Here is a 13,296-nt window from a genome sequence, read left to right as displayed (position 1 = left end):
TGTATGTGACAAATAAATTTGATTTTGATTTGCTGTGAACGGTTTGATGCGTCTTCACATAGTTTGCATGGGCGAAGCACTTCCCACGCGTAAGGCTTGTCTGCGTCAGTCCTAATGCTCAACTTCCCACATTGTGACGCAATGACACTAGAGGTGGTAGAAGCAGGATCCACCACCCTCAGGTGGTTAGTCTTTGAGCTCCCTCCTTGACCTCTAGTCATTGTTTGGGTGTTGTTAGGATTGTCTGCTGTGTTATAGGCTAGGTACCTCTCGTGGTGAACACCCATCGTGACCCTGTCTGTATTCGTGGGGTAACTATGAGGTAACTGAGGAAGGCTAGACCCAGGCCTTCTATGAACCCAGTCACTAGGCATTAGATGAGACCCTGAAGGAGAAGACAGATTTGCTGATAGAGTAGTGGGAGACACCCCTGGTGGTAGTCTATGTGAAGGCTGAAGCCCAGGGTGACCTGCTCAGTTCATCATGGATACTGTGGTGTTTGTATCATAGGAACAGGAGGGTCTCTCTCTATCAGCCCCAGGCCCTGCTTCATCCCTGCACTGAGACTGTGAAGAGAAGGGTCTGGGCTGCAGACTGGATCCCTGACTGGAGCCTCTGTCTCTCTGATGACCACCAGGACTGAGGTTGTTCAGTCCACCTGTCCACTGGATGTGTTCTATGTAGTGATGGAGTCTCTGTCCCTCGCGGTTGGGTCCTGGTTCTGACTCGGAAAGGAAGAGCGCCGGCTTCTGATCCATGGCCCTGATCCGTTGCCAGGGTTTGTGACCAGCCACTTCATAGGTCCAGTCTCTGCTGCCAGTAACACTGGATATCAGCAGGTTCTCATGGACTGCAGACTGTAAACAAATATTGTTCAGAAGAGCATATAAAGGTTTATATAAGAAACCCTTTGCTGTACACACAGAAACATGACATATTATACAATGTTAACCACAGTGAAGCGTAACTAACACTGATTCAAGAACCTAACAACATGGAGCTATTGGAGTTTATATATATAAAGGTCCAAACAGTCTCTGCAATGATACAAAATGACCAAGTTAGTCAGCAGAATCAATGTACCGGTAGGTTTTAAACAAAATGGCAGAATCATTTTTATTGTACAAAAATGATACGTGACAAGTAGAATAACTTTTCACTATGGGAACACGTGACCATTTCTGTAAATCTGGTACACTCGCTTTGATCAAATTAATTTTAGAATACTTTGGAAAAGGTTCAACATTATATTACACACAGCTTCATGTCAAATAAACATGAATTAAGGCACTATGATTATCTAAAACACCTAAAGGGACAAAGTTTGTCACTTTATCACTTTAGCATTTTTACAGGCACCATCACAACAACCATCATCTACTCTGCCTCATTGTACTCATTCTTTACTCAATTCATCTCATTCAGTTCCCAGCTATGTCCAATACCAACAGAATGAACTACAAACAAACTAACTAGTACTATATTACACAACACTACCAACTGGATACAAACTGGTTAAATCAACATTATTTCAATGGATTTTGACGTGGAATCTACGTGGAAAATACATTGGATTTGAAAAAAGTCAAACATAAAAAAAAACATTTTTACCTTTGAAACAAAGTTATCTTCAACTTATTATCCACTTTAAGAAAAAATACTATAGGCTAGAGAGTTGATCTATCTACAAGCCCAGCCCTGCTTAGCTATTCGTCATTGACTATTACCAACGTGCTATCGTTAGAATGATTGTTGAGAAATGTCCACTTAATAGATTCATTGTTGCTATGGATGTCATTCTAAAGGGTAGGTTAAACAGAGCAAATGAAATGTAACCCTTCTTCATGAATCATATATCATCAATGATGCTATTTAGGCCTATATAGCATTTGGAACGTCATCAACAGCTATTGTTTCAATTCAGCCCAGTGTTAAAGTAAAAATAGACAATAAAAATAGGCCTGCTTTGGTTGGTTTCAAATGGAATCTAGAAGTTAATATATATGTTGGATCAACAGTGAAGAGGCGACTCTGGGATGCTGGCCTTCTAGGCAGAGTTGCAAAGAAAAAGAAACATCTCAAAATGGCCAATAAAAAGAAAAGATTAAGATGGGCAAAAGAACACAGACACTGGACAGAAGAACTCTGCCTAGAAGGCCAGCATCCCGGAGTCACCTCTTCACTGTTGACATTGAGACTGGTGTTTTGTGGGTACTATTTAATGAAGCTGCCAGTTTAGGACTTGTGAGGCATCTGTTGCTCAAACTTGACACTCTAATGTACATGTCCTCTTTCTCAGTTGTGCACTAGGGCCCTCCCACTCCTCTTTCTATTCTGGTTAGAGCCAGTTTGCGCTATTCTGTGAAGGGAGTAATACACAGCGTTGTATGAGATCTTCAGTTTCTTGGCAATTTCTCGCAAGGAATAGCCTTCATTTCTCAGAACAATAATAGACTGAGGAGTTTAAGAAGAAAGTCCTTTGTTTCTGGCCATTTTGAGCCTGTAATCGAACCCACAAATGCTGACGCTCCAGATACTCAACTAGTCTAAAGAAGGCCAGTTGTATTGCTTCTTTAATCAGAACAACAGTTTTCAGCTGTGCTAACATAATTGCAAAAGGGTTTTCTAATGATCAATTAGCCTTTTAAAATGATAAACTTGGATTCGCTAACACAAAGTGCAATTGGAACACAGGAGTGATGGTTGCTGATAATGGGCCTCTGTACGCCTATGTAGATATTCCATAAAAATAAAAAAGAATCTGCCATTTCCAGCTACAATAGTCATTTACAACATTAACAAAGTCTACACTGTATTTCTGATCAATTTGATGTTATTTTAATGGATAAAAATGTGCTTTTCTTTCAAAAACAAGGACATTTCTAAGTGACCCCAAACTTTTGAACGGTAGTGTATGTTGGCAAACGTTTTATCAAAGAAATAAGGCATGAGAACCCGGGAATCACTGTGTGATAACTAGCTCCTAAGAGCTGTTTCCCCAGCCCTTGGCTTTGCCTTGAGCATAAGAACAGCCCTTAGTCGGGAGTTATCGCAGGATAATTCCAGGGTTCTCATGCCTTATTGCTGAAACAACATCTAGGTTGCTAAGAGAGATATCCGTATAGTCAGCACCAATTTCCAGTTAAGATAGTTGTTTTATGAGATCGCCAGTGTCTCAAGTATGATGGCAATTCCACCACTACAGGACAGCCAGCCTATAGTGGCCACTAGATCTGCACTATCGTCTAGGATTGATGTGCATTCCCGGTAATACACTCGTTTCCCCTGTGGGCTCGTACATAAAGCGTCCCCCATTCAGGCTGCAAAGGCGGGGGGGGAATATGTGTACTGACACTTAACAAAACATTTTCCACCACTATTTTCAGACACCTTAGGATGTTTGTTACACACTTGGCTGAATGCCAAGTATGTAACATCTTAAGTTGTCCAAAAATAGTGGTCATTTGGTAGTGCTATTAGATCAATCACAGTCATAACACATTAAGTTGTTGTATAAATAAACAATATCAGTATTCCCATTTGAACTTTAGTGTGATTTTAAATGGTTGAAAGCTCAGTGATAACACATAGGTTAACTAAACCAAAAATCTGACAGATTTTTCCATTGGAATTTGGTTTTAGATGGTTGAAAGCATAGTGGTAACACATTGGGAACAAACTTTTAGCTGTCATTTTGAGTAAGTGAAAATAGATCAATGTATATACCAAATATTACCCAATTCTACATGTTGAAATGACGTGGTGTACCCAGTGGGTATACACTATTCATGGGTCATGTGCATTTTCTGCTGGTGTATCCTGAGGTAGCTCCTCTCTGAAAACCTTTTTCCGCAGTGCGTACAGGTGGACTGCCTCTCTCAAGTGTGGACCTTCAGGTGCATCTTGAGATCGTGCTGGCGTGAGAACCTCTTCTCACACTGAGGACAGCTGTAGGGTTTCTCCCCTGTGTGGACTCTCTGGTGCCTCTTCAGGTTGGACGATTGGGAGAAACTAGCCCTGCACAGGTGGCAGCGAAATGGTTTCTCCCCTGTGTGCATCCTCTGGTGGATCTCCATCTGTTTGGGGAAACTGAAGGCTTTCCCACAGAATGAACACGGGAAGCGCTTTTCTTTACTACTGGATCTGCTCATAGCGTTACTACTACTGTCATTTGTCAATGGGCTTGGGTAGCTATTTAGTGTTGAGGCACTGGCATTGTCTGAGGTCTGGTTTAACATTAGGAGGTTGTGAGGAGGATGAAGGCCAGGGCGTGTCTGTGTTGTCGCAGGGTCCATGTTCCAGTTGATAGATCCTATAGAAGGCAGGCTGAAGGCAGCACCTGTTAAGGGGTTAACCTGAGGCGCCATCAGTCTCTCTGAATCACAACTATAGGAGCAGGACGGAACATCGCTTGCTGAGTCTGTTCTCTCCCGCCACATACGGACACCTCCCCGTAGCTGCAGACCAAATCTACGCCTCGCCCTGGTCTCAGCCAGTCTGTTGTCATGGAGACTAAGTTTGGTTGTTGTTTTGTGTTCGACTGTCTTTTTCTGGTTGTGGTTAACAGTGTTGTTCCCCAGCCCAGAGTTGAGGATGCTGTCCCACCCACTGACCTCCACTATATCGCCTCTGGTCCTGGCCTGCTCAGGGATGTTGTCCCCTGGGCCCTTGGCTGCACCCATCTGGGTCTGGGAATCCAAGATGGCCGCCCAGTCTCCTCTGTTAGCCTCCAGCCATCCACCTGCAGGAAGAGGTTAGAAAATATACTTTACGAACATGGCAGAGAGAACTCTATGTATGTAAACATAAGTTATATTGATTTAAGAAAAAACAATCCAGGCAAATTTCTTATCCCACTTAAGATCTATTTTTGATATTTGGTATTTTATTAGGAAAAGCATTCCAAGTGAAGCTGGTTGAGAGAATACCAAGAGTGTATAAAGCTGCATTACTGTACGTAGACTATATTAATTTCTCCTTTACCTTGCTCCCTCATCTTTACTCCACTCAACAGATCAATGCCCTCTGGTTCGTCTTCTAATGGCTCGTCTTTGACTAGCAGCAGATCAGGCTTCCCATCCTCCATGTCTACTGACTGTAAGAGATACAGAGTGAGAGGATGTTGGATCAAGAAATATGATATGAGAACCCTGCTATGGAGCATCTTCTGATTGGTAAATGAGAGATTGCTATGAGTATTATACAAACATGTTAGTTGATCTGATACTATGCAAATGTGTTAGTTCATTTGATTACTTGACACTTTTTAATGGTTTGATAATTCAAAGGCATGGTCCCACACTTAAGACACATTTACATTTACATTTTAGTCATTTAGCAGACGCTCTTATCCAGAGCGACTTACAGTAGTGAATACATACATTTAATTTCATGCATTTTTTTTTGTTTGTAGTACTGGCCCCCCGTGGGAATCGAACCCACAACCCTGGCGTTGCACACACCATGCTCTACCAACTGAGCTACAGGGAAGGCATGAACATGTATGAAGACCTGGGCCCGTATCCACAAAGAGTCTCAGAGTAGGAGTGCTGATCTAGGATCTTTCCATATAATCTTATTCATTATGATCTAAAAGGCTAAACTGATCCTAGATCAGCACTCCTACTCAGATGCTTTGTGGAATTCGGCCTGGCCTAATACCATTCAGACAGTAGTTCACAGTGGACTCACCTCAGTGAGACTGTGTGTGGTCCTGTGCTGCTCAGCTGGTTCCTCTGTGGGTTCAGGAGGAGGTGTAGTCTGGTTGTCCTCCATGACCATGGTCCCCTCAGGGTTCCCCAGACCCCCCTCCTCCTTCACCAGCAGCACGCTCTGGACCTTCCTCCTCCTGGAAAAGAGAGGTGTTACAGATTACACAGACATACACTCCCTCAGGTACATACACACAGATAATAAACACACTTTAATGATGGATGGGCCATACTTGTGATCATTAGAAACAGTTTAAATTCAAACAGTTGATCTGTCACAAAATGTGCATCAGCTTATTAAAATCATCAATTTACTTGCACGTGATTTGTAGCTGGAATGTAGCTGGTCTCATCAGATAACCTGGTACACATTAGCCCTATGCTAAACCTCACCAGATGACTGATTATTTCCTGGAACAAAATTCCACATCAGCCTATCAAAGATCTTAGACTTTATATCCCCCAACAAATTGTATTTCTTAAAATAGGTCAACCCTGGCCACCACAGTGATATTTTAAACCTACAAATTGGTCTGTAACAACATACGCCAATATTGCATTGATGCATCCTTGACAAGGCTACTAGCTGTTAGTACTAATGTTAGACAATGTTCAGCAATAAAGATGTAGGAGGATTATACAACAAGTACGTTTATATTCATATAGTACCAGTCAAAAGTTTGGACACCTACTCATTCCAGGGTTTTTTCTTCATTTTGAATTTTTTCTACATTATAGAATAATCGTGAAGACATCAAAACTATGAAATAACACATGGAATCATGTAGTTACCAAATCAAAATATATTTAATATGAGATTATTTAAAGATGCCACCCTTTGCCTTGATGACAGCTTGGCACATTCTTGGCATTTTCTCAACCAGCTTCATGAAGTAGTCACCTGGAATGCATTTCAATTTACAGGTGTGCCTTCTTAAAAAGTGAATTTGTGGAATTTCTTTCCTTCTTAATGCGTTTGAGCCAATGAGTTGTGTTGTGACAAGGTAGGGGTGGTATACAGAAGAGAGCCTTATTTGGTAAAAGACCAAGTCCATATTATGTCAAGAACAGCTCAAATAAGCAAAGAGAAACGACAGTTCATCATTTCTTTAAGACATGAAGGCCAGTCAATTCCAGCAAATTAAGAACTTTGAAAGTTTCTTCAAATGCATTCGCAAAATCCATCAAGCGCTATGATGTAACTGGCTCTCATGAGGACCACCACAGGAAAGGAAAACCCAGAGTTACCTCTGCTGCGGAGGATAAGTTCATTAGAGTTAACTGCACCTCAAATTGCAGCCCAAATAAACGCTTCAGAGTTCAAGTAACAGACACATCTCAACATCAACTGTTCAGAGGAGACTGCGTGAATCATGCCATCATGGTCAAATTTATGCTTAGAAACCACAACTAAAGGACACCAATGAGAAGAGACTTGCTTGGGTCAAGAAACACAAGCATTGGGCATTAGACCGGTGGAAATCTGTCCTTTGGTCTGATGAGTCCAAATTGGAGATTTTTGGTTCCAACCGCCGTGTCTTTGTGAGACGCAGAGTAGGTGAACGGATGATGTCCGCATGTGTGGTTCCCACCGTGAAGCATGGTGGTGGTGTGATGGTGCTTTGCTGGTGACAATGTCAGTGATTTATTTATAATTCAAGGCACACTTAACCAGCATGGCTACCACAGCATTGTGCAGCAATACACCATCCCATCTGGTTTGCGCTTAGTGGGACTATCATTTGTTTTTCAACAGGACAATGACCCAACACACCTCCAGGCTGTGTAAGGACTATTTGATCGAGAAGGAGAATGATGTAGTGCCGCATCAGATGACCTGGCCTCCACAATCACCCAACCTCAGCCCATTTGAGATGGTTTGGGATGAGTTGGACCGCAGAGTCAAGGAAAAACAGCCAAAAAGTGCTCAGCATATGTGGGAACTCATTAAAGACTGTTGGAAAAGCATTCCAGTTGAAGCTGGTTGAGAGAATGCCAAGAGTGTGCAAAGCTGTCATCAAGGCAAAGGATGGCAACTTTGAAGAATCTCAAATATAAAATATATTTTGATTTGTTTAACACCTTTTTGGATACTACATGATTTCATAGTTTTGATATCTTCACTATTATTCTACAATGTAGAAAATTGTAAAAAGAAAGAAAAACACTTGAATGAGTAGCCCAAACTTTTGACTGGTACTGTACATTGTTTTTAAAAAAGTCGAAGACACTCGTGGTCTTGTCAAATAGTTGTAATTTACCCTTACTGCAATTACTAATTGGTAGTGTGATCCACTAAATGCACATTTAATTTGAGGAAAAAGCGCTCCACTGTGGGCTCTCAACTCAAATAATGGATATGTGAAAAAGTCGATTATAAAAATGCATCTAAAACATTGTAAATGTAAGCCTACAATTCTTTGTATTATAGCCTATAGTAGCAACGACTATTTATGTAGCAGTGCCAGCAGCCTGTGTGTCGGTCAGCAACAGGGACAAGCTACTCATAAAATGTATTGGTAATCTTCATTTACAAGGTTTTGCCTGCACTTCTCCTCTTCACACAATTAGTGTAAGCCTAATATCTAGCTTCTTACTTTCAGTCGTCTCTATGACTATGAACACACCCTGAAAGCAGTGAATGGTCTTGTGTTACAACCTTATTAATAGGCCTACAGGGTGCAGTAGGATGCGTTGATCAGTTGATTGACAGGTGTATTGTAGAACAGGGCCGGTCCAAGGCATAAGCGGCTTGCGCCCCATGGCAAAATGTGTAGAATTACAGCAACTTGAAAACTGAAATTCTCTCTGCCGTCAAAGGACACAAAATGTTTTGCCGTGAGGTGGTGGGCCCCCCCAAACAAATCTTGCTTAGGGCCCCCCCAACCAAATCTTGCTTAGGGCCCTCAAAAGCTAGGACCGGCCCTGCTTTAGAAGATAAACAATAAACTTTCCTCTAGTGTGGATGCTCGCCAATGTGGGTTTGAGTCCGGACTCGTGATCAACTTTTGTAAAATAACTAACACTGTTACTGCAATACTGCCATCTGTAGGAAGATCATGAGAGTGCTTGACTTTAAGGTCGCTCTTATGCGCGTGTTTGTTCACCTCAATCTACATCAACATTTATAATTGGCTGATGCAGAACTTGTTCCAGGAAATAATCACTGTCATCTGGTGAGGTTAGCATAGGACTAACGTGTGGAAGGTTATCTGATGGGACCACCTACAATGTAACCTACTACTGCGTGCAAGTAAATTAATGATTTTAATTGGCTAATACATTCAATTTAAACGGTTTCTAATGTTCACAAGTATGGCTCCGGAGTGTTTACCTATTCCCACTATGTTTGAGTCCTATACTGTAGTTACAGAATGACTTCATTGTTGTTAAACCCATCATGGTGACCATAAAAATGATGTTGTAGGTAAATATAAGTCAGCTATGATAAGTCAAAAGTCAGACAAACATGGCTAAACTACCTTGTACAGTAGTTGTTAGTGTGTGGGTAGGCACATTTATTTATATTGAAGTGTATAATGCTTATAAAGCGCTGTTGTGTGTATGCAGAATAGGGTGAGATCAGATGTGATGTATACTAAAGAGAGTCTCAATAAAAGTCTTAGAAAAGTCCCATTGTGTTTATTAAACAAACAAATGTTAAATACACCATATGAAAACCACACATACACACGTATCTCTGCGTACCTGGCAGACATCTCAGCTTGGATGTCTGCCCACCACCTCCAGCTCAACCTTGACAAGATGGAACAGCTCTTCCTCCCGGGGAAGGCCTGCCCCGCTCCAAGGTTCATGCTCTACAACATTCGTAAACTACGACCCTTACTCACACAAGTGGAGCAGGCCCTAATCCGAGCAGTTGTCATTTCCCATCTAGACTTCTGAAACTCTGTTGGATGGGCTCCCCTCTTGTGCCATCAAACCCCTGCAACCTATCTAGAACGCTGCAGCCCGCCTGGTGTTCAACCTTCCCAAGTTCTCCCATGTCACCCCGCTCCTCGGCACACTCCACTGGCTTCCAGAAGAAGTTCGTATCCACTTCAAGACCATGATGGTTGCCTACAAAGCAGCAAGGTGAACTGCCCCTCCCTACCTTCAGGCTATGCTCAAACCCCACACCCCAATCCAAGCACTCCATTCTGCCACCTTTGGTCTCTTCACCATCCCACCCTTACGAGTGGTCAGCTCTCGCTCAGACCAGTCAAAGCTCTTCTCTGTCCTGGCACCCCAATGATGGAACCAGCTTCCCCCTGAAGCTAAAACATCAGAGTCGCTGTCAAAAAAGAATGTGTCTTCCTACTAGCACTGACTTTGCTGATAAGTACTTTATTTAGGGAAATGTACTTGCTACGACTGTGTTATGTGGTTGTTTAACCCAGCTTTCTTAAAATGAATGCATTAACTGTAATTCACCGTGGATAAGAGTGCCTGCTAAATTACTAAAATGTACATTTAAAATATGTCTCAATCTGTATGAACATCATATAGCCTACACAGTACAAACACAATATGTAACAGACTTTTTAGGCTTATATATGCCTTATATATCACAATGTCTGGATGCATTATTCTACCCAGGAATATTCAACACTGAAATATGTTACTCTCACTATTCTAAATGCATCTGTAGATGTTCTCTACTGACAATGAAAATTCATCTTTGTCTATAATGCAGGATTTGATCTAAATGTCAGAAGCTATTGAGTGGAATGGTTACTTTCTATGTTATAGAGTGGAATGTTTTTTCTGCTGGTGTATCCTGAGGTAGCTCGTCTCTGAGAACCTCTTCCTGCAGTGTGTACAGGCGAACAGCCTTTTTCCGTGTGGACCTTCAGACGCACCTTTAGCTTGTTCTAGTGGGTGAACCTCTTCTCACACTGGGGGTACCTTTAGGGTTTTCCTTGTGTGGACCCTCTGGTGCCTCTTCAGGCTGGACGAGTGGGAGAAGCGCATCTGACACTGGGTACAGCTGAATGGTTTCTCCCCTGTGTGGACCCTCTGGTGCCTCTTTAAGTCACCAGCCTGGGTGAAGCGCATGTGACACTGGGTACAGCTGAAGGGTTTCACCCCTGTGTGGACCCTCTGGTGGATCTCCACCTTCTGGATGCAGCTGAAGCCTTTGTTACAGAACATGCAGAGGAACCGTTTCTCTTTACTATTTCCTGATGTGGCTCCCCCTCCCTGAGCCTGGGCTCTAGTCCTGTCGTTTGAGTTCAATACCTGATCAAAAAGGACACGGCCGCGTGAATTGGAAGGCCCCATCAACGTGGACACTGGGTCTCGATCCCTGACTGTGTGTAAAGGGGAGTGGGTTGTGACATTTAGATTCGTCTCTAAGCTTTCCCTATAATCTAAGAAATCTCTACCTTGTGAGTGTCCTTCTCCTGAGGGAGTCTCGTCTACATTCCATGTCAGAGGAGCGTCGCCCTCCACTTTTACAGTCACCTCATCTAAGACTATAACCTCCCCTTTCTTATCTAGGCACCCTTCAGAGTATACACTACTACTGTACTGGTTCCAGTCCCCTCTAGACAGATCTGTCTGTGTCTCTAAACCCAAGGATATGTTGCCAGGGTCCATCTCTGTAGTGTAAGAACAAGACAGATCACTGCCAGCCTCTAACGCATCACCTGAGTCTCGATGGGAATTAACTTGAACCGCCCTCGAGCTCAGGTTATCGTAAAGTAAATAATCTGAGCTGGGAACAGGAGGACAGCCCAGTCGCCCCAGCCTCTCTGGGTATGACCTGTGGTCAGATCCTGTGTGCAAAAGCCTTTGTGTTACAGTTAAAGTCTCTGTGTCGGGCTCTGACTTGAGAACGGCGTTCGGAGTTCCACTGACCTCCGTGATTCTGCGTCGGGTCCTGGGCTGGGGCGCAGTGGCGGTGAGGTCCTCCGTGGCTACATGGGACGCTCCAGTCTGGATGTCTCTGCTGTGCCGTGGGTCCTCCTCTCCTTCAGACCTCTCCAGCTTGACCCCAGGACCAACAGCCTCTGCATCTGCAGACTGACACAAGAAGAGAGGAGGTTATTACTGGTAAATTAACAATATCTCAGGGAAGTTTCACAAGCTCCCATATGTTAGATATTTAAGGATGAACATGTAAGCAAATTAATAGCAGAGAGGAGCCATTTGATGTACTATAAATTCTAATGTTACACTGTGACAGTAACCTCAATCACGATAACGTGCTGGGTTGAGGTTCCACTCCCCTCATCAACAGTGATTGGTTGGTCATCTCTACACGCGTTATGTGCCGCTGGCTTCACAAAGCTCCTGTGGCCTCGAGTGAGATGTCCTTCACCTTAGAGAGTGATTGGGGGAAAGGAGTGGTTAAGTTAGGTACTGTCAATGCTCAATGCTATATATATATATTTTTTTACAATTTAGTCATTTAGCAGACGCTCTTATCCAGAGCGACTTACAGTAGTGAATGCAAACATTTCATACATTTAATTTCAAGCATTTTTTGTTGTTGTTGTGTGTACTGGCCCCCGTGGGAATCAAACCCACAACCCTGCTGTTGCACACACCATGCTGGCGTTGCAAACACCATGCTCTACCAACTGAGCCACAGGGAAGCTATATTGTAGATCGTTGAAACTGTCTTGGATATAAGCTAACACTTCTTATAACTTCTTGATATACTATTTATTGTTCTATGCATCATGTTATTTTAATTGAGTTTGACAACAGGACATGCAGTAAATCCTGAATCTGGTTAGAATATAATATTTTGTCCTAGTGCAAGAAGCCTGGTCCCCCAAATGTGTTATATATATATATTTTTTTTTTGCAAGCTGGCAAGGTAAACAGGGTAAGTATTGCATACTATCCAAACACTGACCAAGATCCAATTCTGGGTCACACATCTGAACACATGCGCAGAGAGGAACGGGGCGACAGCCTCGGCCTTCGGCAACATCAAAATGTACCTCTTGACATTCCTCTGTATCGGTCGAGGATCTTGACACTACTGGGACGACTGGCGAGGACGCGCTCTCGCGCTGTCTTCTCTGCGCGCTCCCGTGCCATCTTCAGTTCCAGTAGCTGTAGTTTCCTCCGCAATCCCCGGTTTTCTTTATGGCTTTGAGTTATTTCCAAACGAAACACTGCATAGTCGTCGTCTACGAGTTTACAGATGTCTGCCACGGCTGCATTTGCTAGTACCTCCATGATGGAGGCTATTTGAGTGTGAAAAACCATACAGTTAGCCATTGTTAGCAGTTCTAGGTAACGCGCTTGCTAGCTATCAACCAAGTCCTGTCTCAAACGCGAATTAAACACTACCTGAGGTAACTAATGTAATGCTGTGCAGTTAAATTAGTCATTTTAAGTTCCACGCTGTTAATAAACGTCTAAATAACAACAAAAACGCTTTCGTGGAATGTGTTCTTGGTCTCTTTTCACTTCCGTTTACACTGAAGTAAAAGGATCTCATGGGTTGGCGTCATGGTGCAAAGGGTGTGGTTAATTGAAAAGTTATGCGCGCTGTTCTTTGAAATACGGTACTGCTTATTACGTTATACATCAAATCTCCTATTAATGATCACTATATTTCAAG

At 42.8% G+C, this 13,296-nt stretch overlaps 1 protein-coding gene across 5 annotated transcripts; it reads right to left on the bottom strand.

Moving 5' to 3' along the window:
* Positions 1-390: 390 nt before the first annotated feature.
* LOC106610090 (zinc finger protein 554) lies at positions 391-13,252 on the bottom strand. Of its 5 annotated transcripts, XM_045723192.1 has the most exons (7): positions 12,580-13,082; positions 11,906-12,036; positions 11,574-11,738; positions 5,692-5,848; positions 4,984-5,095; positions 4,614-4,741; positions 391-857 (listed from the first exon to the last, which is right to left on the bottom strand). In XM_045723192.1, exons 4-7 carry the CDS (start codon positions 5,779-5,781, stop codon positions 474-476), a joined length of 714 nt encoding a protein of 237 aa, XP_045579148.1. In that variant the 5' UTR covers positions 5,782-5,848; positions 11,574-11,738; positions 11,906-12,036; positions 12,580-13,082; the 3' UTR covers positions 391-473. The 5 variants fall into 5 exon arrangements, 4 of the variants coding, with proteins under 4 accessions (XP_045579148.1, XP_045579147.1, XP_045579145.1 ...); XM_045723191.1 differs by lacking the exon at positions 391-857 and having other exon boundaries at positions 2,826-4,741; XR_006770857.1 differs by lacking the exon at positions 391-857 and having other exon boundaries at positions 4,616-4,741; positions 12,668-13,252.
* Positions 13,253-13,296: the final 44 nt, after the last annotated feature.

This window comes from Salmo salar, chromosome ssa08 (assembly GCF_905237065.1).
Source record: "Salmo salar chromosome ssa08, Ssal_v3.1, whole genome shotgun sequence".
NCBI classification, from domain to species: Eukaryota; Metazoa; Chordata; class Actinopteri; order Salmoniformes; family Salmonidae; genus Salmo; species Salmo salar.
The sequence above is the reverse complement of the archived record's forward strand: the minus strand, read 5'-3'. Positions and strand labels throughout refer to the sequence as shown.